Here is a 23047-nt window from a genome sequence, read left to right as displayed (position 1 = left end):
TTTCTACGAGAAAAAAATAATTTCGAAGCACAGACATTGAAGTACAGCACTTGTTGTCATGACAACTATGGGACGCCAGCACAGGCGCCTGCTTGCAAATGGTGCCGCTCTGCCAAGGGTCAATGCGCGCCGCTCGGTTGACTTGCACCTTGTGCACGGTCTTTTTACTTCGCTAGCTCGGCAGACACAAACGGTAAGTGCAGTTCCATTCATAAGGTCTGTGGCGCGCTCCTTTTCTTTCGCGAGGAGGGAACGGTGCATTGGAAAGGTGCTCAGTGAGAGTTGCACGACTCAGGATGCCGTTTCGCAGGTTGCTCGTTCAGCACGAGAGGCCACAAGAGAATAGGTTCGAGAGCCCAATTATCCCAGCCCGCAGGAAGCACGGTCGCTCAGCTCGCCGAGAGTAGTTCTCATCTAAGAACAAAAGGCCTGATCCAAGTATTATGTAAAGCACGCGCAATACAGCAGCATAGCACTAAGGTGGGTTAATTTCTGTATATTTTGTTCCATGCCTATGTATGCATAGTAAGCTGATTCTTGGATGCACGCTGGCTTCGGCAGTGTGGTCACTAGGGTGCACGGCCAAGATTTAAAGTTGTCTCTTTGAGGCATAACCCTCTTGATTGCGCTATGCGAAATGCATCGAAATGTAGCGAAATGTAGTAGCAGGTCTGAGCATAGCTAGAAAAAGGTGAAGGGGGGGGGGGGGGGGGGGGGGGATATGGCAGACATGTATGACAATAAACCTGTATGTATATTGTGTGGCATCTGTCGCCGTCCATTCTGTGATGTGCGACGTTATAGGAAGTTTACGCTTAGTCAGGCATGTTATTGTCTTTTCGGCAACTTCCTTGACAACTATTTTGTTTTGAAAATAAAAACTCAACTTCGGCTTCGCGTGTGCCTTCTTCACGCGACACCACTGCTCTATGGTGAAGCCACCCTACCAAGTTATAAAGCCATCATGTTGCAGCGTCAAGAAAATGGTTCTGAAATTTTGAAAGAGGTCAGAAGTGCCCGTTTTTGTAGCGTCCGCATGTGGGATATGGGTGCGCCGGACCGGGGACCACCACTGTCCACACCGGTTCGTAAACATAGGCCCTGAAGTTTAATTTCATAACAAAAATGAGTATGGCTGCAAAAACAAAAATCTGCGTGGATTTGGAAGGTTGCATGCACACCTTTGCAGAAGAACTGAGGATTGGGCGAGTTGGTGGTTATCCATCGCATTAAAAACCAGCGTTAAAACACACACAAGAGGACGAGACGAGAGACACGGAAGGCGCTGAACTTACAACTGAATTTTATTCGACAGTAAGAAGTCAATTTATACAATACACACACACATGTAAGATTGTCCCGTCAAACGCAGATGTACTGTAATCACCCAAATGCGATAAACCCCCCCCCCCCCTAAAAAAAAAAACATTAAACAAATTTCCAAGGCAGATGCGCTATCATCAACCCTGCTACCCACAATGAAGACACCAAAAAAAACATTAAACAAATTTCTAAGGCAGGTGCGCTATCATCAATCCCGCTACCCACAATGAAGGCACTTCATTGTGGGTAGCGGGGTATATATGTAGCCTTCAGCATCTGTCATAATGTGTTTCGGTATATATATGACGAAGCGTGCCTGGAGTCCTATTCATTCTGTCAGGAATTGTTAGGATGCTCAAATACCCGAGATGCAGTGCGTGCAGTGCAATAGTCTCTGCTTTAATGCCTGTAATGACTTGACCCGAGTTTATTTGGTTCTGTATGAGTCCGACAATTTCTTGCATTTATTCTTTGCTGTGAACTTCTTTGTTCAGAGTCTAACCATGCGGAATACCCTTCAAACCGGTCTTGGTTGCTTCGGTTGTGTCTTTGCATTGTTGTTTTATCATTTCTCAGGGCAAAGTTCTCAACAGGCTTCTTGAGTGACGCACTGCGCTCCACTGCTCCACACCCAAGGCATCTTACATTCTTAATGACTTCATCATTAAATGCTGTAATGCTTCTGTGTCGCCAATGAACAGAATGGTTGCTAGCCATAGCAGGTGAGTTGTGATCATTTAGAGCAAGTTCTTTTCTCCTAGACTGCTCATTAACTAGGTCAGGTGCACTGTGGTCATTTTCTTCAGTAAAGGAAAGACTTCTCATATCTCCTGCTTTTCCAGTGCAGTAGCTTTTTTATGACTTTTGATAGAGCTTCATTGCTATGTATTGAAGCTTCATACTGATCCCAGGAGCTATAGTCATGAGCATAGTTCCATCAAACCTGCTGATTTCTGGTCTAAAAAGTTTGCCTATTGGCCTCGCTTCTCTCTGATGCATCCTGAGAGCTTCAATAGCGAACTGATGCACGTGGATTTTAGTTGGTAGCATGTTGCAGTTCCGCATCCCTTTCGCATCACATTAATCTATAACAGATGGAGGCGCAGCTTCCAGCTGCTTTTGGAGCTTGGCTCCTAGCTCCCAGTCATCAGGCGCTCTTTGTTTTCATATTCCGCATTGGGCGGGGATGCCTCTATCAAAAGAATGGTCAGATTAACATGCAGCTCAACTACGGGTTTGGATAGGGAGGATGGCGGGTTGCCAAGATTTCAATTACTGTTGCAATGCCAGCTGAGTGCCGTGCACGACAAAGCTTTTCAAGTTGAAGAGAAAAGTGCACAGGTAATGCTGGTACGAAATACCGTCAGTGCTCGGTGTTTCTGTCGCTCTAGTGCAGAAACTGGTTTTCTTCTTCAAGGACGTCGGGTCCTGGCTGCAGGCAGTGTAAAGTTCTACACTTTCAGTGTTCTCGGTAGCAGCTTCTGTAGTAGTCTTCAGCTCTCCATTCATACCTTCAGAGTTCTGGGTTTTTGGTACCATCCTTCTGGGAAGTGACCATAGTTCAAGACCCACAAGGGACACCAAGGCAGAGCTATTAACTGGAACCTTAAATGGCTACTGAAGAGAGATGATAGGGTACGTTAGAAGTGCTAGCTGCAACGAGAGCTTCATCTCTTCTGTGATGTTCAGTTCATCGGTACCAATTTCCAACTAAGCTCTCTGCAGTGAGTGCCTTTGCAACTGGGGCCATGTGTCGTACTATTTTCTGCCTTGTCGGCGCCGTGCCCACCTCTCTTCCTCTCTCAGTGCTTCTCTGTTCTCTCCAACAATTGTTTCTTTTGTAAATTAATTTAGTCAGCACAGATCCTTCGATCTGTCAGCAAAGTTTTCACCTCTTGGCTGGACCAAGCTTACCTGCCAGCTGGTACATCTGGTCATATTTGGCATAACCATGGATCCAGATTGTTCAGGGCTATGAACCAACCCCATTACAAGTCTTGGGGGAATGTATAGTATGTGGATAAAAATGTCCACTATTTGTTTGAGCTAGCATGATGGGTGCATTTCGAGCACATTTGATTATTGTGGTTGGCTCAGAATTATGCCTTTACTGTGCAGGACGTGGATGAAAAATTTGCTCGGGATTCTCTCCAAATTCGGCTAGCTGGCACTGAACCAGAGCTGGTGCAAGCAGTGCTTGCACTTGGCAAGGTGAGTGCACTGTGTCAGCTGTTACATGCATTGCATTAAATAGTTGTCACTGATTTCACTTTGAATTGTTGTCACTGTTTGCCTACTCACCTTTGCTTTGCTGTTGCTGCATAAAAGCATTACAGAAAACATGCTAACAGCAGTTTATTATGAATGACATATGCACTGGGAGTAGTGTGAGGGATAAGTGTGACAGCAGTTGGCAAAACAGTAAAAAAAGAAATGTTTCTGTAATTCAAGTCCGATTTTCTTTTTATTTGTTTGTGCCTTTTCCCCTACTTAATACTGTGTTGTAGCCCCTCGGTTCAGGTTCTTTGATTGTGGCTGCATGGTGGTAGAACTAGCCAGGAAAGAGAATTACAACCCATCTGTAAATTTTCATCTTTTGGGTAATGTTTCAGTCATGTCTACATGCCAGTTGACCTGTGGGATCCTTTTGCAGTTTCTTTCAATCTGCAGTGGTTCTTTGTTTCAGGATCTGTGCAAGTTTCTGGAGCAAGGAGTTGTCCTTGGCACCTTGAGGCGCCTCCTGTTTGAGCCCACAGAGCAGAGCAAGAAATGGTGTGTGCAGAATGTCCCCTCTCTGCTCCTAGCATGCGTGTATTCTTATAATTGTCCTGCATTTAATCGACGCATGGCCTTTGCTGGTTCGCATATTTTTCTTTTTCTCTGGTTCCTTTCACATTTTTTTTCTTTTTCATGAGGGGTTGTCAGAATGGCATCATACACGTTCATTCGATTGGGGTTGATTGGGATGGAGCCTTAGCTAAGGCATAACTTATGCCAGCTTAAGAAGTTTTTTCACAGGCTTTGTCTTGTGGTGTGTTTGATGCCTGAGGTGTGCACGTAGGTGGAGTTTCAAATATGATACATTCACCCCACTTCTTCATGAATGGGGGAGAAGGAGATTGAAAGAAAGCAAGGAGAAAGTTAATCAAAGTGGCTCACATAACTGACGAGTCAGAGCCCATTTTTTGAAGTAGCCATTCTTTTTTTCAACAACTGCCATCGTGCTTGTTGTAGGTTTGACCTGCGCACTGGTGTTTGTGTGTGATGACCTGTGCTCGTCACTGGACGAGGGGCAACTTCTCACAACGGTGTTTCCATTCTTGATGCTGATGGAGGCCTCGGAGGTGTCTCTTGCTCGACTGGCGTACGCGAGCACGTTCTTGCAGCGGTTGCCAGAGCTCACCAACGTCACTGCTGACAGTGAGTGCAAGTGCTTTACTTTGCCACGGTTACGAACCTGCGAGGTCTTGATTATCACCTGCAGTAGTTGTTGATGTGTGTAATGAAGGGCTCCAAGAACTGGGGTAGAACTTTTGAGGTTTCTTGGTTCTTGGCAGTGCTTCCATCTTCCCATGACAAGGACACTGTGTGATGCCTTGCTGCATTTGCCGAGCTTTTATGCTTCTGCTTGTGCATTTTGTTGAGTGCAACATGTTTGGCTCATGTTTGGCACCTAGCACAGTCTACTAATGTGCCAAACTGTACGACTTTGAACATAGTACTTAACAGGAGGCAACAGAAGGAAGGAAATGCCCTCTGTTTTGCAGTGCAAGCTCATTAACATTGTTCCTTCATTCAGAGAAGGATCTGTTCCAAGGAAGCTGCACCTGCCATTTCATTTCTGACTCTTGTTGCAGAAAAGATAACGGCCGCTTTGGAGACTGAGGATGTGGACACCATCGCGGAGTTGCTTCTTGCTGATCTTGGGGAGGCTGCTGGAAAGATTGACCAACCTCTTACTGTGGTGAGCTAACAATTTTTTTTTCCCAAGTACAGTAAAAGCTCATTGATTTGGCCTCCGTTAATTCGGAAATCCGGATGATGCAAACTGACGGCTCGGTCCCAGCGAGTGTCGGATGCTCGCTAATTCAGACGCAATGGATCTCACACCGGTTAATTCAAATGGACTTCCGAATGGAGGCTGTGTCCAGGTATGAATGGTGCGGAAGGAGATCGTCGAAATAGCTTTACTCAAACCTGAATTTCATGCTGCATAGTCGCTTGCTTACCTCTGACGGCGTGCAATGGCAGGCAGGACGACGAACGGGTGGCCTCATATCAGAGAACACTTTGACAGCATAAGGTCTCTTTGATTTGGCTGCACTAGTTTCATGGAGTTCTGCAATGTTAATGCCAGCATGCAGCAACAGCTCCAAGTGCAGCTTGCCACTGGCTGCTTCCAGAACGAGTGATAGAGTGCAGGCGTGGTTGTCTGGTAGCCTCGGTGTTGCCTTCAAATTACAGCCAGCTGCAAGCTGGCAACATCAACGATCACCGTAATCTCATACCACATGACGAATTTTCAAGCGGCAAAACACAGTGCAGTGTTGCATGTAACCAGGCCCAGGAAATCTTCGTTTTAAAAAAGTTGTTGCATGTACAGTCGAGCCCACATATAACGGCCCCACTTAAGATGAACTTTCGGTTGTAACGAACGAGACCTGCGCAACCGTCAAAATATACATTATTTCAATGGCACTAAATCACATGTATAACAAACGTCATTAAGCCCTGCTGATCGGTTACAGCGAACGGACGGTTAAAACCCGGCGCTGTGATGCGGGATAACCTGCCTCCAACCCCTTTGTGCGCCCAGCGTGCGGTATGCTTTCCCAAGCCTCATCACGAGCGAACTGCCCGCCTTGTTTCGTGCCGCACTTGAGCGAGCTACCCTTTCGTTGCTGACGCGACTTCCAAGATCGCCCTCCCGCCCCTCCTCGCAACTCCACTCCTTTATCCTCACCCTCTTCCAAATCCACGCGTGGCCTCTGCGATCAACCACGCCGCCGCCAGTATCGATCGCGGAGGCCACGCACTGTGAAGCAGGCTTTCCGTGGGAGCCAAGAGGTGGCCGCACTGACACTCACGGACGCCCCTCATTGGTCTCTCCGATGGCGCTGTGCGTGTGTATCCTTAGCTTGATTGGCTTGATTGCCACCTGTGCATGTTGCACGCCCACCCCATCACGCGCTTTTGTCACTCTTGTTGCGGTGCGGACGTTTCGTTGGCTTAGTTCAAATCTTGGGCCCAGGTTGTAATTCGGCATGGCGGACGGGAACACCGAGCCCACTTCCATTGTGTTCAGCGGTAGAGATTATGAAAGCGGCCTGTGCGGTGGTGACGGCCACTGGCTAGCAAAACTGCTTCCGCAAGGGCGGCTTCGTCGACACAGTGTCTGATGCCAAGCCTGATTCTTCGGCAGATGACCAGCCCAGCGGCAGTTTGTGGCGGCGTGTCACCAACTCCGACATGGGGGGTCATGACATTGGTTGGAATGATTTTATTTCTGTTGATGACGCCGACACCACGGAACAGTGCACAAACGAGAGCATCGTTTCTGAAGTGCGGGACGAGAGTGACGCAGAGGATTCAGATGAGGATGAAGCTTCGGAGCCAGCACCCATAAGCGCGCCTGTAGCAATGAGCTACATAGATAGCCTCAGACAACTCTTCTATGCCAAGGGCCTCGGTGATAGCACGCTTCTGCTTAAAATAATCTGGAAACCTAAATCATCGGATCTGCACTGCAAAAAGAGACGATCATCGCGGACTTTTTCGCAAAGAAAAATTTTTTTCGTTTGACAAGCAGCTGTCTTTAAAGCTCTGGTCCACTTACTATGAACTTCGGGATATAACGAGCGGGCGCCGTGTGACGCTCATGTTTGTTATAAGCGGTCTCGACTGCATAGCACAGATGATTTACAAGATGCGCTGAAATGCTACCCATGGGACTTGACCGCTTAGGTTTACAGTTCTGATGCCACTAACAGCTACTTGCCTCCTGCTTTCTAGACAGAACTCTCATTAGTTCACTAATGACATAAGCCATCCTTTGTTGTCAATAAAGTTGCCACGGTGGCTCAGTGGTTGTGGTGCTCAGATGCTGACCCAAAAGGTGTGGGTTCGATTCCAGCTGCCGCTGTTGAATTTCGATGGAGGCAGAATGCTTGAGGGCCGTGTACCATGGGATGTCAGTGCACATTAAAGAACCGCAGATGGTCAAAATTATCTGAAGCCCTCTATTACGGTGTCCTTTATTGTCTGAATCACTTTGGGAAGTGATCGAAAACAAGCGTACTGCTTCACAGCTGCTGCCTCTGCTTTGATGCGCGAGTGTTTGTTAGTTACTGTGAACTTTTGTGTATGACGTGTGCTGCACCGTTTTTATTTGAAACCTTGCAGAAAGCCCCATGTGGATTCTAAGGCAACAAGGCGATGCCATCTGCAGTACTTTGGACCTTCTTGCCAACATATTTGGTACAGTTGTGGAGCACTCGGTCAGCAAGGGCAGCAGCCGATCAGTTTCGGCAGCTGATGCAGAAGTTATTCAAGGTGCATTCCTAACCTTCTTCCTTGCACGTGTGCATGCGTGCTTGCATGCTTGTGTGTATGTGTCCTCATTTTACATAGAAACACACTCATGAGATGAAATGCAAGTGTTCAGTTACTTAGGGTTTCAGAGGCTGCTTTAGCCAGTTTTGGGAACTGTGGGTACATAAAGCTTAATACAGGGTCATGTGTGGCACTTCGCACAAATGAAAGAATGGAGGCGTTGCAGAATAAAAAAAAGCGCACAATGTGCAGTTAGTGAGCTGTGTGTCATCCCATAGGAAACGTGTTAGTCTGGTCATCTAAACCAATGTTAACGAGTTTGATTTAAACAAATTCTTTAAGTTTTTTAGTTCAAATAGGATTCAGAATTCGCCTTCATGATTGCTGGGGCGACGTGCAGGTGAGCATGAAGGCATTCCGAAAAGTCAAGCAGCAAGTTGTGGCGCATGTGAAATTTCAGTCACAGTTTACTGCAATGTCTCACAGAGGTACAGAGAAGTCAGAAAAATCAAATGCATTCCAATCTTAAAGTCTGAAGAATTGGTTAACAGTTGTATTGCAGAATAAGCTTTCAAGTTCGTTTCGTTTTGCGAATGCTTCTTTGAAGCAGAACCCGCATTTCAGAAATCGTTCATTTGTAAGAAAATTTGTTGCATTATATTGTACAGTATCCTGAGAGGGAGTTGGAAGTATTGTATATATGTGGGTAAGGACCACATTTTTTTCCAACATTTTGGCAGATTTCGGCCTTCACCTGGAAGCAGAATTTTACTGTTTCATCATCTGACTATAGTCTGGGGTCTTATAAGAAGTTTGTTTTAGCAGATGTACCACTATAAAAGGCATATGTGAGAATGCTAAGTGTATCCGAATATATGTTATATGAAAGATTGAATAAAGTGGCCATGCAATGAGAGGACAATTGCAAATGGAACATTTATTGTGGTTCCCCAGGGCTGCCGGGTACCCACCGGAGATAAAATGGGTACAAGTTTTCTGCTGGTCTGGTGCTCAGCTTCTTTAGGGTGAAATGCTTGGGAAATGGGTCTTTGACCCCACCGTGAATAAAATAAAAATAAAACCTTGTTCCGTGGCACTCGGCCACAGCTGCCCTTGCGCCATAAAAATTCATTCATGTGTGAAGAAGAAGGGCATCCTATATTTACTGAGGAAAAGAAGAGGTAGCCGCACTGCCATCGCTCAGACCGACCGCCTGCTGACCTGAATAGACCAGAGACTCGGTCACCGCCGTGGTTTCGCCGCCGCCTCAGCATTAACCTAAGCCCCCGTTACATTCGGTGGAGGTTCGGTTTAGCATCCTCGTACCACCCTGGACCTGTGCAACCGCACGCTACCGGCCGCCCGCTATGCCCGCTATGCCTGATGCCGCCCACCACCAAGCCGTGCAGGTTGGCTCACCAGGCCTCTCTTCCGGCTCCATCCGGCAGCGGGACCCGGCACTCTTCAGCGGTTCTGACAATCGTGACGCTGAAGTCTGGCTCACATCATACGAGCGGGTGAGCACATATAACAATTGGGACGATACCACCAAGTTGAACAATGTCTTCTTTTATTTGACTGGCGTTGCCAACCTGTGGTTTCGAAACCACGAAGCAGACTTCTCCACATGCACTGCTTTTAAGGCGAACCTCATCGAAGTGTTCGGACGTCCTGCTGTGCGCAAGCTACGTGCCGAACACCGCTTGCGCGAGCGCTCTCAGCAGTCGGGTGAGACATTCACCAGCTACATTGAAGACGTGGTCAACCTATGCTCACGTGTCAACCCCCAGATGTCCGATGCGGACAAGATCAAGCATATTCTGAAAGGCATCGAGGATGACGCCTTTCAGATGCTGCTGTCGCGAGATCTCCGCACTGTTGCTGAAGTCGTCAGTCTCTGCCAGAGCTACGACGAGCTGCGTAAGCAGAGGCTCATCACTCGGCAGCACGCAGCAGCGGCTGTCGAGTCGCTTGCCGGCCTGTCGGCTGCACCTGACCGCTCGCAACTGTTGGCGCACATCAAAGATTTTGTGCGTGAGGAAGTTGCAGGTCAGCTGTTGCTTCTGCCATCCCCCTCTGTGCAATCTCCATTCCTGGCGCCCGACCTTCGCACTGCCATCAGCGAACAAGTGCCTGAGGCCCTTCCACCGGCCCCTCTGCCCGCACCAGCACAGCCGCCCGCACCTGTCGCTGCACCCCTGACCTACGCTGCCGCCGTCGCACGGCCGCGGCCGCCTAATTACCGCCCAACCTACGCTCCACCTCAAGCGTCTGTGCCTCAAGTTCCTCATGCTCCGACACCTTTTTTGCGACCGCTTCGGCAATTTGGCAGTCTCTGGTGTACTAGTGACAATCGGCCTATTTGTTACTCTTGCGGACTGCCTGGTCATGTGGCCCGGCTTTGCCATCGTCGTGCGCTGATCTCCCCAGTTGCCGGTTACTGGCCTCCTCCCAGTGACTACTCGCCGCCAGCCGAGATGCCACAGAGTCGCCCGCTTTCCCCTGATCGCACCACCTTCTCCACCCGGCGGTCACCTTCTCGTCGCCGCTCCCTTTCTCCCATGTGTCGGCACCCGAATCTTTCGCAAGAGGAAAACTAGACGCCGCAGTTCTTGAGGCGAGAACTGCGCCACCAGCGAAATGTCCAAGGCCTCAGTTATGTCCCGCCAATCTGATCGCCGTTTCCGTAGAGGGTGTTTCTGTTCTGGCGCTTGTCGACACCGGCTGCCATGGCCGCCTCCTTTTGCCGCTCCTTGCGAAAAGTGACGACCCCACTTTCTGGATTCTCGCTCCGCACCGCAAGCACGCAGGCTATTGCGCCGTTAGCGGCGTGTACGGCTTGCGTCGTCATTCAGGAAATCCTCTAGGTGATTGAATTCGTCATTTTACCAACCTGCTGTCTTGAGATCATCTTGGGTTGAGACTTCCTGTCCCGCCATAACGCAGTCATTGATTGTGCTCGTGCTGAACTTGAGTTCTTTGCGCTCAGCGGTTCCTCGCCGCTCGATGCCCCTTCTGCTACTCCTGCCACAGCCGTCGTTGCCGAAGACACTGAACTGCCTGCCTGTTCTTCTGTTCTTGTGCCCCTCACTTCTAACCTTGTTCGCGACGGCAACATACTTTTTACACCATCGCCCCTCTTTCTGTGCCGCAAGTACCGCTCCATACCTTATGCCGACCTCACTCTGTCAGCTCGCCTTAGCACGTTGTTCGTGACCAATCCATTTACATATGCTTCTGCTGTGCGTCGCGGTGAGTGCCTGGGTACCATGCAAATCATTGACTTCATTCTCCACCGCGATGAAAATGACAATTCCCCGTCCCTTGACGTCAATGCCCTCAGCCCGCCGGTTCCTGCACCCGACACTTCGTCTCCAGACGTTTTCCTTCCCTCCATCGACGCCTCTCTTCCTGCACCTCAACGAACTCAACTTCTCACTCTGCTTCATGAATTTCGTTCCTCCTTCAATTCACACCAACCCGCTTTGACCCGCATGTCGACTGTCGCCCACCATATCGACACCGGTGACCACGCCCCTCTGCGTCAGTGCCCATATCGTGTCTCAGCCACTGAGCGCGCCAAGTTATTAAAGACCAAGTTGACACCATGCTTCAGAGTGGCGTGATCCAGGCCTCACACAGTCCCTGGGCTTCTCCCGTGGTCCTCGTGAAAAAGAAAGATGGCTCTATTCGTTTTTGCGTTGATTACCGTCGCCTGAATAAGGTCACATGAAACTCTTTCGCGCATTGATGATGCTCTGGACTGCCTTCAAGGAGCGGAACTCTTCTCTTCTCTCGACTTACGCTCTGGGTACTGGCAGGTCCCCATGGCAGCTGACGACCGCCCTAAAACCGCATTCGTCACCCCTGATGGCCTGTATGAATTTACCGTCATGCCTTTTGGCCTCTGTAATGCTCCGGCTACTTTTGAGCGCATGATGGACAGCATTCTGTGTGGCCTGAAATGGAAGTCGTGCCTGTGTTATCTCGATGACATCACAATATTTTCGCCCGACTTTGCCACTCATCTATCCCGGCTGAAGCACGTCTTAACATGCCTTACGGACGCTGGCCTTCAACTGAACTTAAGAAAGTGTTGATTTGCTGCTCGTGAGCTGACAATTTTAGGCCACGTTGTGTCAAAAGCGGGCGCCCGCCCCGACACCGCCAAACTTCGTGCTGTGACTGCGTTTCCAAAACCTACTTGCATTAAGGAACTGCGCAGCTTCCTAGGCCTCTGTTCCTATTTTCGACAATTTATTCGCAACTTTGCGGCCATTGCTGCCCCTTTAACTCAGCTTCTCGGCAGCAATGTGGATTTTTCGAGTTGGTCGCCTGCCTGCGACAATGCCTAAAACACCTTGCGCAGTCTCCTCACGGCACCACCTATCTTGCGTCACTTCGACCTGCAAGCCCCAAGTGAAGTACACACGGATGCCAGTGGCATTGGCCTCGGGGCTGTGCTCGCCCAACGCAAGTCTGGATTTGAGGAATATGTGGTTGCTTACGCCAGCCGCACCCTCACGAAATCTGAATCCAACTACTTTGTGTCGGAATAAGAGAGCTTGGCCATTGTCTGGGCCCTTGGAAAGTTTCAACCTTATCTCTATAGCCTTACGCTGTAAACAACTGCCTCATCACTCTGCTGGACAGTTGCAGCCACTGCAGTGTCCTCCTCGCCCCTTCGACTGTGTTGGCATCTATATATACGGCCCTCTGCCATGCACCGCTGCTGGCAACCGCTGGGTCATTGTTGCCATTGACCACCTGATCCGGTATGCAGAAACCGCCGCGCTCCCAGCTGCTACAGCTTGTGAAGTGGCGTGCTTCATTTTGCAGCGCTTTATACTTCGCCACGGTGCTCCTCGTGAACTCCTCAGTGACAGAGGACGCGTATTCTTGTCTGATGTCGTTAAAGCTCTACTCGCCGAGTGCAATATCATTCATCGGACTTGTACAGCCTACCATCCGCAAACAAACGGTCTAACTGAACGATTTAATCGCACTCTGAGCGACATGCTGGTGATGTACGTTGCTGCCAACCACACGAACTGGGACCTCGTTCTACTCTATATTACGTACGCCTACAACACTGCTACTCAGTCCACTACCGGTTTCTCCCCATTTTTTCTGCTCTACGGCCGACATCCATCCGCTCGCGTCGACACAGTTCTTCCATACCGCCCTGCCTCATCTGTGTGTACAACTATTTCTGAAGCTGCCCAGCACGCCGAAGACTGCCGCCAGATTGCACGGTCGCTCACGGCAGACACTCGGGGGTGCCAGAAACACCGCCATGACGACGGTCAGCTTGATCCGGATTTCCCACCTGGTTCACTTGTCTGGCTGTGGATTCCTTCCACTGATCCCGGCCTATCAAAGAAACTTCTTTCACAATACCATGGCCCCTACCACGTCCTGGAGTGCACATCCTCCGTGAACTACCTTATTGAGCCCCTCACACCGTCTTCCGATCTTCGCCGACGTGTTTGCGAGACTGGGCATGTCCAACGACTGAAGCCATGCTATGACCCGGTTGTGTTGTCGCCACCCTGAGTCGCCAGGATGGCACCTTTTCTCCCCGGGGCCATTGTGAAGAAGAAGAAGGGCATCATCCTATATTTACTGAGGAAAAGAAGCAGATTCTTGGCCGATCCCCCAGTGTGGGTATGTGCCATCTTTTGATAGGCTAACAACAACAACAACAACAAGAAGAGGTAGCCGCACTGCCATCGCTCAGACCGAGCGCCTGCTGACCTGAACAGATGAGAGACTCGGTCGCCGCCGCCTCAGCATTAACCTAAGCCCCCGTTACACATGCAACATTTATTGTGGGATCAAGTGAGCAGATGAGTGAGGGCATGAAATAAGCTCTGATAATTGTACTTGAAAACGGCACCAGTCTAGTTTTATTTTTGCGGCATCTCTTCCTCTCTCTTCCGCAGCGACTGATATTTTGTCCTTTTTTGTTTTTGCTTTCCCCCTAGCTCTGAGCAATCAAAAGCACAACTGCATGATTAGGCATGCACATGTGTCTGACATCTCAATCCTTCCCTAGTTGTACAGCTAATTTTATGAGCAGCTGCACCACATGCCTTTCCGTCTGGCTCAGGCAATGCCCCGGTGATGCCGATAGTATTTGGCCGCCTCAGCACCTTGATAATGTGTGTTGCGGCTCCGTATCAGTTGAAAAATTCACCTCTCAACTGTTTCAGCCCTGAATCAATGAGCAGCTCCACTTCGTACCTACACGCCTTTTAGTCAGCAGGAGGGCAGCTTGCGTCATGTGGCTTGTGCGATGCCGAGCTCTGGCCGTATCAGATCTCTGCGCCGTGCTCAGCCAGGAGTGAAGGTACTGCACAGAAGCTACTTTGTAGAGTTGCGCTTTTTGGCGTGGAAACATTTTTTTTTTTTTCCGCTCCTAGGAGGTTTTGCGCGGACATTCTGTAAGTACTGTTGTGCAGAATCGCTGTGTGTCCGCTGCGGTGGCTGAGTGGTTATGGCGCTCGGCTGCTGTCCCGGAAGACGCGGGTTCAATACCGGCCCCGGCGGTCGAATTTCGATGGAGGCGAAATTCTAGACGCCCGTGTGCTGTGCGATGTCAGTGCGCGTTAAAGAACCCCAGGTGGTTGAAATTTCCGCAGCCCTTCACTACGGCGTCTCTCATAGCCTGAGTCACTTTTGGACGTTATACCGCCATAAACCAAACCAGAATCGCTGTGGTTCACAGTTGCTGTGAAACTATTTTTTATTTAACTGAAGGACATGCACAATAGTTCGTCTTATGCGGATTTCTTTTGCATTGAATCTATGGGGTCACTCTGCGTCCAGCCGGCCGGGAAGGCGAGCTTCCGTGCAAGCTACACGCAGGCGTTACTTAAGCACGCAACACGTTTCCCCAACCCGTGGCGCAGGGTCGCAGCCACGGCAGGTCCGGATGAAATAGGCAACGGCAGGGCACGCTAGGAAACAGTTTATTATCCTAACGCGAGGTAAAGCACACTGCGGAAGAATGTTCTATCCGTAAAATAGATGTTCAGTAGCTCACCAAGTCGTTGACGTCGACCGGCGTTGGTGTTCGGGGGCCGGCGGGCAGCGGAAGGGGTCCGTGGGGTAGTTAGGTCAGGTCCGGCGGCGAGAGAGACCTTCCCGCCGCGCGATCACGCCTTTTATCCCCTCGGTCATTGCCTCCCTCGCAGCAAATCGTTACCGTCAAGCTTAGGCGTGCTACCCTCTCCGCAGAAGGCGACGCGCTGCCGTGACGTCACGTCAGTGCTGGGGCGGAAATGAGCAGAGTCGCGGGGGTGCCTTCTCTCCACATTCCTGGTGGCCAGCGCGCCCGTATAGGTCACGGTCGCCGCTGGCGCGGGGGACGAGGAGGGGATACCCGTGTATCCCACATCCTCCCCTCCTTAAGAAGCCTCCCGAACACAGAAACAGGGGCAACATTACTTGATCTCCGCCATCCTGGGATCGAAGTTCTTCAGCTCCCGCCGGTGCATCGGTTGACGGCCGCGCCACGCCCCCGCCGATCAGCTGCTTCGCTCCGAGGGCTTGGCCTCCCGCACGATGACGCTTGGAATCTTGCTCCCTCTCACGGTCTTCCGAGTGCGCGCGGCTGCGCCGTTCCGGCGAATTCGGTCGACCGCCTCCTTGGCGCCGGCTGGGATGGCTTGGAGGCCAGGTCCATGGCTGCGCCCCTGAGGTACTGGGTCAGGTGGCTTCAGGGGCCAGGGCTGCGGCGCTTTATGGTTGAGGCCGCGGTTGGGCTGCCCTGGCATACCTGGTCAGCAGGCGAGGACCCAGGGTTGCGGTGGTAATGGGGCCCCGCAGGCGGTGGCGCACAGTCGACGGGTGGGCAGCTCCGATGCGTTGTGGCAGGTAGCCGGGGTGGCCAGGGTGGCAACTGCAGGTCGCGGGCGGGGCGTAGCGTCGAGCCTTGGGCGCGGCGCGTTGCCGAAGCTGGATGGTGGCTGGTAGTGGAACGGTGTCGTTCCGATGTGCCCTGCTTCTTTTCCATCTGCGCTGGAAAAGGTCAACACAGATGTGGCCAGCTCCCGCAGCGCGTGCTGCGTGGCTGTTCGACCCTCACGAGAGTCATGAGGGTTAATGCAAGTCAGTCTTGCGTGACACTGATCGGCATGAGCGGCCCGTACGTTCATGCATCTAACGAGACTGCCTGCCGGCTCGCGCCCTCGCTCTAGGCTGCGCAGGCAGATTCTGTTTCTGCCTAGGGCGCAAGTTATAGCGGGACGCGGGGTTCGCCGGCTGATCGCAGATCTCGTTATCCGACTGCGGCGCGGGTCGGGCTGTGTCCTCTACCCACTCATCTCGCTGCACGTAGCGTTTCAGGTCGCATACGTGCACCGGTCCGCCTGTCGGTTTCGACCGCAAGTCCTCGAGCCTGTAAACGAGCGAGGAAAGTTTCTCTCGCACGCGGAACGGCCCGATCCATTTCGGCGCCAACGAGGCCGCAAACTGTTTGCTAGCGTCGCTGAGAACGTGCTGGCGTCGAAGCACCAGATTGCCCACTTCGTAGTGAACATCCCGGTGCGAGCGGTCGTACTGTGCTTTCTGCTGCGCCCTAGCGGTGCTCAGGTTGCGGCGAGCCTTGCGTAAGGCCTCCGTCATCTTAGCGCGCAGCTGCGTCGCGTACTCAGCTCGTGCTGACGAAGCGACTGGCGTCTTCCTGCTGTCCGATAGAATCCGGTCCATCGGATTTAGCAGCTCTCTACCCAGATTGAGAGAACACGGCGCATACCCAGTCGAGCGGTTAACGGTCGAACGCAAAGCAAACGCGATCTCCGGCAGATAGGAGTCCCAATCTTTGTGCCTCTCAGAGTACGCGACAAGCAAGTGCTTAACGTTGCGATTGACTCGTTCCGTGGGGTTCGACTGAGCATGATAGGTGGTCGTTTTCTTGTGCTTAATGCCGAGTGCAGCGCACGAATCAACGAACACCTTCGCAGTGAAGTAGGACGCGTTGTCCGTTATCAGCTGCTCTGGGAAACCGAACCTGGTGAATACGTCCATCAGCTTCTCCATGATCACTCGTGCCGTCAGCTTTCTAAGGGGGAAAAGTTCAACCCACTTGCTGAAGTGATCCGTGACCACCAGCAAGAACTTGTTCCTACTCGGTGTCATAGGATACGGTCCCATGATGTCGCACGCCGCGATTTGCCAGGGAGTCTGGCTGTTAATCGGGTGCATGAGGCCGGGTGGTCGTCCGCCTCGGGGCTTCACACTTTGGCACACGTGGCACGAGCGGGCGTAGCGTATTACGTCCCTTTTCATGCCAAGCCAGGTAGCAAAGCGACACAACTTAGTGTAAGTCTTGGGGCCGCTTGCATGCCCAGCGATGCACGAGTCGTGAAAGTAGCGTAACAGTGCTGCTCTCAATACTCGCGGTATCACCACCTTGAACGCCTCGTTTGTGTCGTTCTCGGAGGGGATATACCTCAGCAGGACGCCGTCGGAATCCAGCAGATACGAATCCATCGCGCTCACAGCACTACCAGCTGTTTCCCAGCGCTCCGCACCGACAGCAAAACCAGCTGTCTCCTTGTGCGCGGCGGCCCTGCCGCCCGGCTCCCGGAGCCCGTCGAGCACCTTTCGACAAAACGGATCCTTCTGCTGAGCTTCGAGCAGCTCCTTTCTGCTGAACACGATCCCCACGGAACTCGCGTAGTCCACGTGGTTCACGCTCTCGCCCTGGATCAACGGTTGGTCCGCGTTCCTTACATGGGCTACGGCTCGGGTCAGTCCCTCGCTCTCCCCGGCTGTCGGGCGGTCGGTCGCGGGACCTTCCTCGCACTGGACAGGCGCTCGCGAGAGTGCGTCAGCCACAGCGTTGTTTTTCCCTTTGCGGTAGCGCACGGTGAAGTCGTACCGCTGCAGCAACAGGGACCAACGCGCTAGGCGGCCGCTCGGCTCGCTGAGTCGTCTCAGCCAGGTGAGCGCCATGTGATCCGTCTCGATCACAAATGTCACCTCATCGACGTAGTAGTCGAACTTACGCAGAGCAAAAACTATCGCGAGACATTCCTTCTCTGTCACCGAGTAGTTTCTCTCTGCCGGCGTCAACGAACGGCTCGCGAAAGCTACCGGACGGAGAAAGCCTTCATGCTCCTGAAGCAACACTGCTCCTAAGCCCAGGTCGCTTGCGTCGGTTTGAATCACAAACTCCCTGTTTAGGTCGGGTAGCTGCAACTCAGCCGTGTCAGCGAGCACTTTGGTGAGGTTGCGCAGTGCATCCTCTTGCTCGTGACCCCAACTCCAGCGCTCGCCTTTCTTCAAAAGCTTTGTCAAAGGCGCCTGCAGCGCTGCGCACTCTGGGATGAACTGGCGATAAAAGTTCGCCATTCCCAGGAAGCGCCTGAGTCCGGCTATATCTGTGGGCGACGGAAACTTAAGCAAAGCCTCAAGCTTATCGTCGCACGGCAGAATGCGGCCTCTGTCGATCGTGAACCCCAACAGTGTTATTCGGGTCGCCGCGATCTGTGCCTTCTTCGGGTTCAAAGTGATTCCCGCGGACCTCAGCCTCTCTAGGACGTCCCTCAAGTGGCGCAGGTGTTCCTCGAACGTTTTCGAGTACACCACGATGTCGTCTAGGTACGCGAGCGCATGTTGCCACTTCGCATCTCCCAGAACACGGTCCATTAGGCGCTGATAAGTAGCGGGTGCTCCTACCAAACCAAAAGACATTCTCTTGAACTGGAAAAGGCCTCTGTGACAAGTGAAAGCAGTTTTCTCCTTGTCCCGCTCATTCATTTCAACCTGAAAGTATCCGCGGCTAGCATCGAGCGTTGTGAAGTACTTCGCCCCACCTAGGTTGGACACTAGGGAAGAAATGGTGGGTAGAGGGTAGGCGTCTTTCCTCGTAACCTCATTCAGCTTGCGGTAGTCCACGCAAAGTCGATATGTATCGTCTTTCTTTGGAACCAAGACTACCGGGAAGCCCCAAGGGCTGTTAGACCTCTCAACAACGCCAGTGTCGATAAGTTCGTCTAAGACGCTGTCCAGTGCTTTTCTCTTGGCCAAGCTAATTGGTCTAGGATTGCACTTCCAAGGCAGTGCGTCACCCGTGTCTATTCGGTGCCTGACTAGGGTAGTGAGGCCCGGGCGGTCAGTGAATGTCGCGTTGTACTCGTAGAGGAGCGATGACAAACGTGCCTTCTCCCTCTCCGTCACGCTGTTCACTTCCGACAACAAGGGGTGCGCTGACCTTCCCTGCGCGGCAGAGCAGCTTTCTACCGCGGCAACCTTCTCTCTGCCCTCTCCCTCAGCGGCGATGGTCCGCTCGCCTCCTGGATCTCGGGCTGGCGCGGTGGATTTGTCACGGTCTCCCCCCGCTCGCGCCGTGTTCGGAGTCTGAATGGTCTGCGACACCGCGGGCGCTTTCGCGAAAGGCTTCAAGGCGCCTGATGTGCGCTCCCTGTAGCCTCCGCTGCTGATGTCTATCACAATACCTGTCTTGGCTAGGAAGTCTCGTCCAAGAATTACAGGAACGGATAAACAGGGAAGATGAACGAGGCGTTGTCGCCGCACGCGTCTTTCCCAGCGAACCACTATCCTAGCTGCACCGCTTGATTGCGCTGTGCCGCTCGCGAGGCGAAAAGTGGTATCGCACTCTCTCAGCCGGATTTTGTTCTCGCGGAGATGGTTTAACACCTCGTCACCGAACAAAGAAGCGCTTGCTCCTGTATCTAGTAACGCGGTGAATTTCTTTCGAGCTATTGTTAGCTCAATGAACGGCGCTGACAGGTCAACAGAATTTCCTACGCGACATGCCAAAGGCGCTAGCAAACCGGGGTTTTCTGTGCACGCCGCGCGGAATCGAAGGTCGATCACCGGCGGCTTTGGCCGTTTCCCGACCGTGTTTGGTCACGGGCGGGAGGGCGGCCACACTCGCGGGCGAAGTGTCCCGGCTGGTCGCACCGGTAGCAACGGTTGCCCGGGCCCCGACGGGCTAGGCGCTGGTCGCCCCGTTCCTTTCGGTCATCTCGAACTCGCGGCGCGGATGGTGGGGGCCGCGTGTCGGCCTCCCGATCTCGCCTCGGTTCATTCCGCTCTGCGGCAGCGTGTGCTGTTCGCAACGCGTAGCTGAATGGGTCCAAAGCGCGGTCGGACAACTCCCAACCCCTTGGGACACGCTCGTCAGCAAATCGTGCTGACGCTTCAGCTCTGGAGGGGCTGCGGGCTGAGCTGCCATTCCACGCGCAGCGCGGCTCAAGTGACAGCGATGCGGGTGGGGGCGGCCGATACGCTCGCGCAGAGAGGATGTCTCCCTGAATGCGCTTCGCCTCAGCTGCCAGCTCATCCAAATCTCTGAACCTGACTCCTCTCAGGTAAGCCGTGAAAGTCGGGTGCGCTTGTCTCGTGACACGCTCAACTTTCTCCGTGTTCGTGGCGCGAGGGTCAGCGAGGCGATAAAGTTCGTCCATCGCTCGGACGTACTCTAACAGAGACTCGTCGGGGTGCTGGGTTCGGAGCTCCAGCTCTCTCCTCAAACGCCACTCATAGTTTGCGGGAAGGAATTCGTCGCGGAAGCTTGCGCAAAACTCCTCCATTGTCCTCGCTCGGTTGCCGGCTAGTCGGTACCAGCGGGCCGCTTGCTCCGTCAAAGAAACAGGCACAACACGCGCGAGCATTTCGGCGTCTGCGATTCCTGTCACTTGCTGATAATGCAGCAGACGGTCGAGGTACTCGTTTGCTCCCGCAATGTCGTGGTACCCCGTGTAGGTAGGCAAGTCTATCCTAACACGTGGTGACTGGGCTGGGGCTTGCAAATTGTTTTGCAAAATACCCGCTAGACTCTGCATAACCTGCATTGCGTTCTGCAAGAGCACCTCGGATGATTGCGGACTAACACCCCCGGAGTTGGGCGCAGCCGCTGATGGCGTCGAATGATGTGGCCTAGCCGCCTCATTGTTCGCGCCGCGGAGCGGCGAGGCGCCCGATGTGGAGCCCCCCATGCCAGGCCTAAGTCCTACCGACGCGTCAGGGGATGTTACTCGGCTATTCCGCGTGGAACGCCCAAGATTCACAAATTCAAACCCTTCCAACGGCGCGTCAAGTAGGGAGCCCTGGTTATGTGCCGCTGGCTCTGACAGCATAAACAAAGACTGCAAGTCACTCCTGTCGGCTGCCATCCTTTGTTAGGGCGACGGTAGTCGTTCGCTCCAACAAAGGTCACTGCTCGATTGCCTAGTTCGCCCCACGTTCGGGCGACAAGATATGGGGTCACTCTGCGTCCAGCCGGCCGGGAAGGCGAGCTTCCGTGCAAGCTACACGCAGGCGTTACTTAAGCACGCAACACGTTTCCCCAACCCGTGGCGCAGGGTCGCAGCCACGGCAGGTCCGGACGAAATAGGCAACGGCAGGGCACGCTAGGAAACAGTTTATTATCCTAACGCGAGGTAAAGCACACTGCGGAAGAATGTTCTATCCGTAAAATAGATGTTCAGTAGCTCACCAAGTCGTTGACGTCGACCGGCGTTGGTGTTCGGGGGCCGGCGGGCAGCGGAAGGGGTCCGTGGGGTAGTTAGGTCAGGTCCGGCGGCGAGAGAGACCTTCCCGCCGCGCGATCACGCCTTTTATCCCCTCGGTCATTGCCTCCCTCGCAGCAAATCGTTACCGTCAAGCTTAGGCGTGCTACCCTCTCCGCAGAAGGCGACGCGCTGCCGTGACGTCACGTCAGTGCTGGGGCGGAAATGAGCAGAGTCGCGGGGGTGCCTTCTCTCCACATTCCTGGTGGCCAGCGCGCCCGTATAGGTCACGGTCGCCGCTGGCGCGGGGGACGAGGAGGGGATACCCGTGTATCCCACAAATCCTATGGGAAACCAACCAAATGATCACACATTGTTCACCTCATCTGAGAATTCATCCCAACTGAGTTTGTTTCAAGAGGAGTTGACTGTAGTTCGTTGAACCGAGAGTTTTGCTGTTTCAGTGTTGGCAATGCTCCTTGTAATATGATGCAATTAGGTCATTCTGATGCCTTTTATTTTCTCCCTCTATCTGTTTTTTTTTTGCAAATGGGGGGTAGGGCATTTTGTGCCGTAAGCACAACTGGGTTCACCACTCATGGTGAAAAAGAATACATATGTAAATGTTTACTTTAAATGAATAATTGAACAAAGAAACAGGTATGTTGCTTAAAGGCCACGCTGGCATTCGTGATTGTTCTGAGTTGAAAGCAGATATACTATATCTCTAAATGCTGAACTGAGTCATTTAGTTTGTCATTATTATTTGACTTCCGTTTGCTTGAACAGAGAACATATTAGCACTCCTCTGCCATTTCTGGCTAAGCCCGTTGTTCTGTTTCAATTTCCTGCTTTCCCCAGGTGCACTTCCTGGGTGGCCTGTGGCTGTTGCACCTGGATGCCAGCTGTTGTGCCGTCGCCAGCAGCGGTCGCCAGGGGGCGTCACTCTCCCTTCCAAAGGAGAAGCTTCAGTCTCTGGCTCTCGCTGTTTCGGCCCAGCTGCTGCAGACAGCCGAGGACATCAAGTGGATCTTGGCCGAACAGAATCTTGGTGGGTATGGTGGCCTGTACAGCAAAGAAAAATAAAGGAAGCATATTTGAATTGTGAAAAGGGACGGGAATCATGGGAGTGCTTAAGGGATACACTCGGTGGTTGGAGGAGCTTCTTGTAATCTAGGTGGTTTGTGACTGAAAAAAAGAATGTTGTGCACAGTAAAATGTTTACAGAGAAATGAAAAAGTGGTGGCTGGTTGCAGTGCACACCTTTTAACTCCCGTGATGCGCAGGGCCAAACAGCGAAAGTCATTGATCGGTATTTTTGCAAGAAGTTACATAGTGAGGGTGTCAGAAGCAGTGCATTGTATGGTGCACAAGAAGTCTGGCAGAAATATTCTGCAAAAAAGGAAGACATTGGTAGTCAACTCTGCTGAAATAAAATATAATCAAGAATTGTGGATAGGTATGGAGAACACAGAATGCAGAGGCTTATTCTCTGCGTGTGTAGGTCACTATTGCTTCTTCTTCATTTATTTACTCTTTTTTTCGATTTTTGAAGCTAAAAATGTTTGATGCCATCCTGCGTTCCCACACCATGTGACCTTATCTAGCACAGAATGGCAGCCGAATATAGTAGACTACGAGCACCACTAGCGAGAGTTACAACTCTGTTTTTTTGTCCGCATGTG

General features: G+C 52.1%; 1 protein-coding gene across 5 annotated transcripts in view; it reads left to right on the top strand.

The window, feature by feature from the left end:
• The first annotated feature begins 87 nt into the window (after positions 1–87).
• LOC144112736 (HEAT repeat-containing protein 1-like) overlaps positions 88–23047 on the top strand; it is a 58736-nt gene continuing 35776 nt past the window's right edge. The window contains exons 1-9 of one of the 5 annotated variants that reach the window (XR_013310426.1): positions 89–193; positions 311–480; positions 1900–2045; positions 3442–3534; positions 4010–4095; positions 4558–4743; positions 5181–5287; positions 7726–7875; positions 22224–22413. Coding sequence is in view for 1 of the 5 variants with exons in the window: in XM_077645565.1 (XP_077501691.1) it covers positions 22261–22413 (153 nt within the window). In the remaining 4 variants the exon portion in view is untranslated. Of the gene's footprint in view, positions 194–310; positions 481–1899; positions 3535–4009; positions 4096–4557; positions 4744–5180; positions 5288–7725; positions 7876–22223; positions 22414–23047 lie in introns of those variants that run through there. The other 4 variants (XR_013310428.1, XR_013310427.1, XM_077645565.1 and 1 more) reach the window with 4 other exon arrangements.

Source organism: Amblyomma americanum, chromosome 1, assembly GCF_052857255.1.
Source record: "Amblyomma americanum isolate KBUSLIRL-KWMA chromosome 1, ASM5285725v1, whole genome shotgun sequence".
Lineage (NCBI taxonomy): Eukaryota > Metazoa > Arthropoda > Arachnida > Ixodida > Ixodidae > Amblyomma > Amblyomma americanum.
Note: the sequence above shows the minus strand (reverse complement) of the source record. Positions and strands in the feature narration are given on the sequence as shown.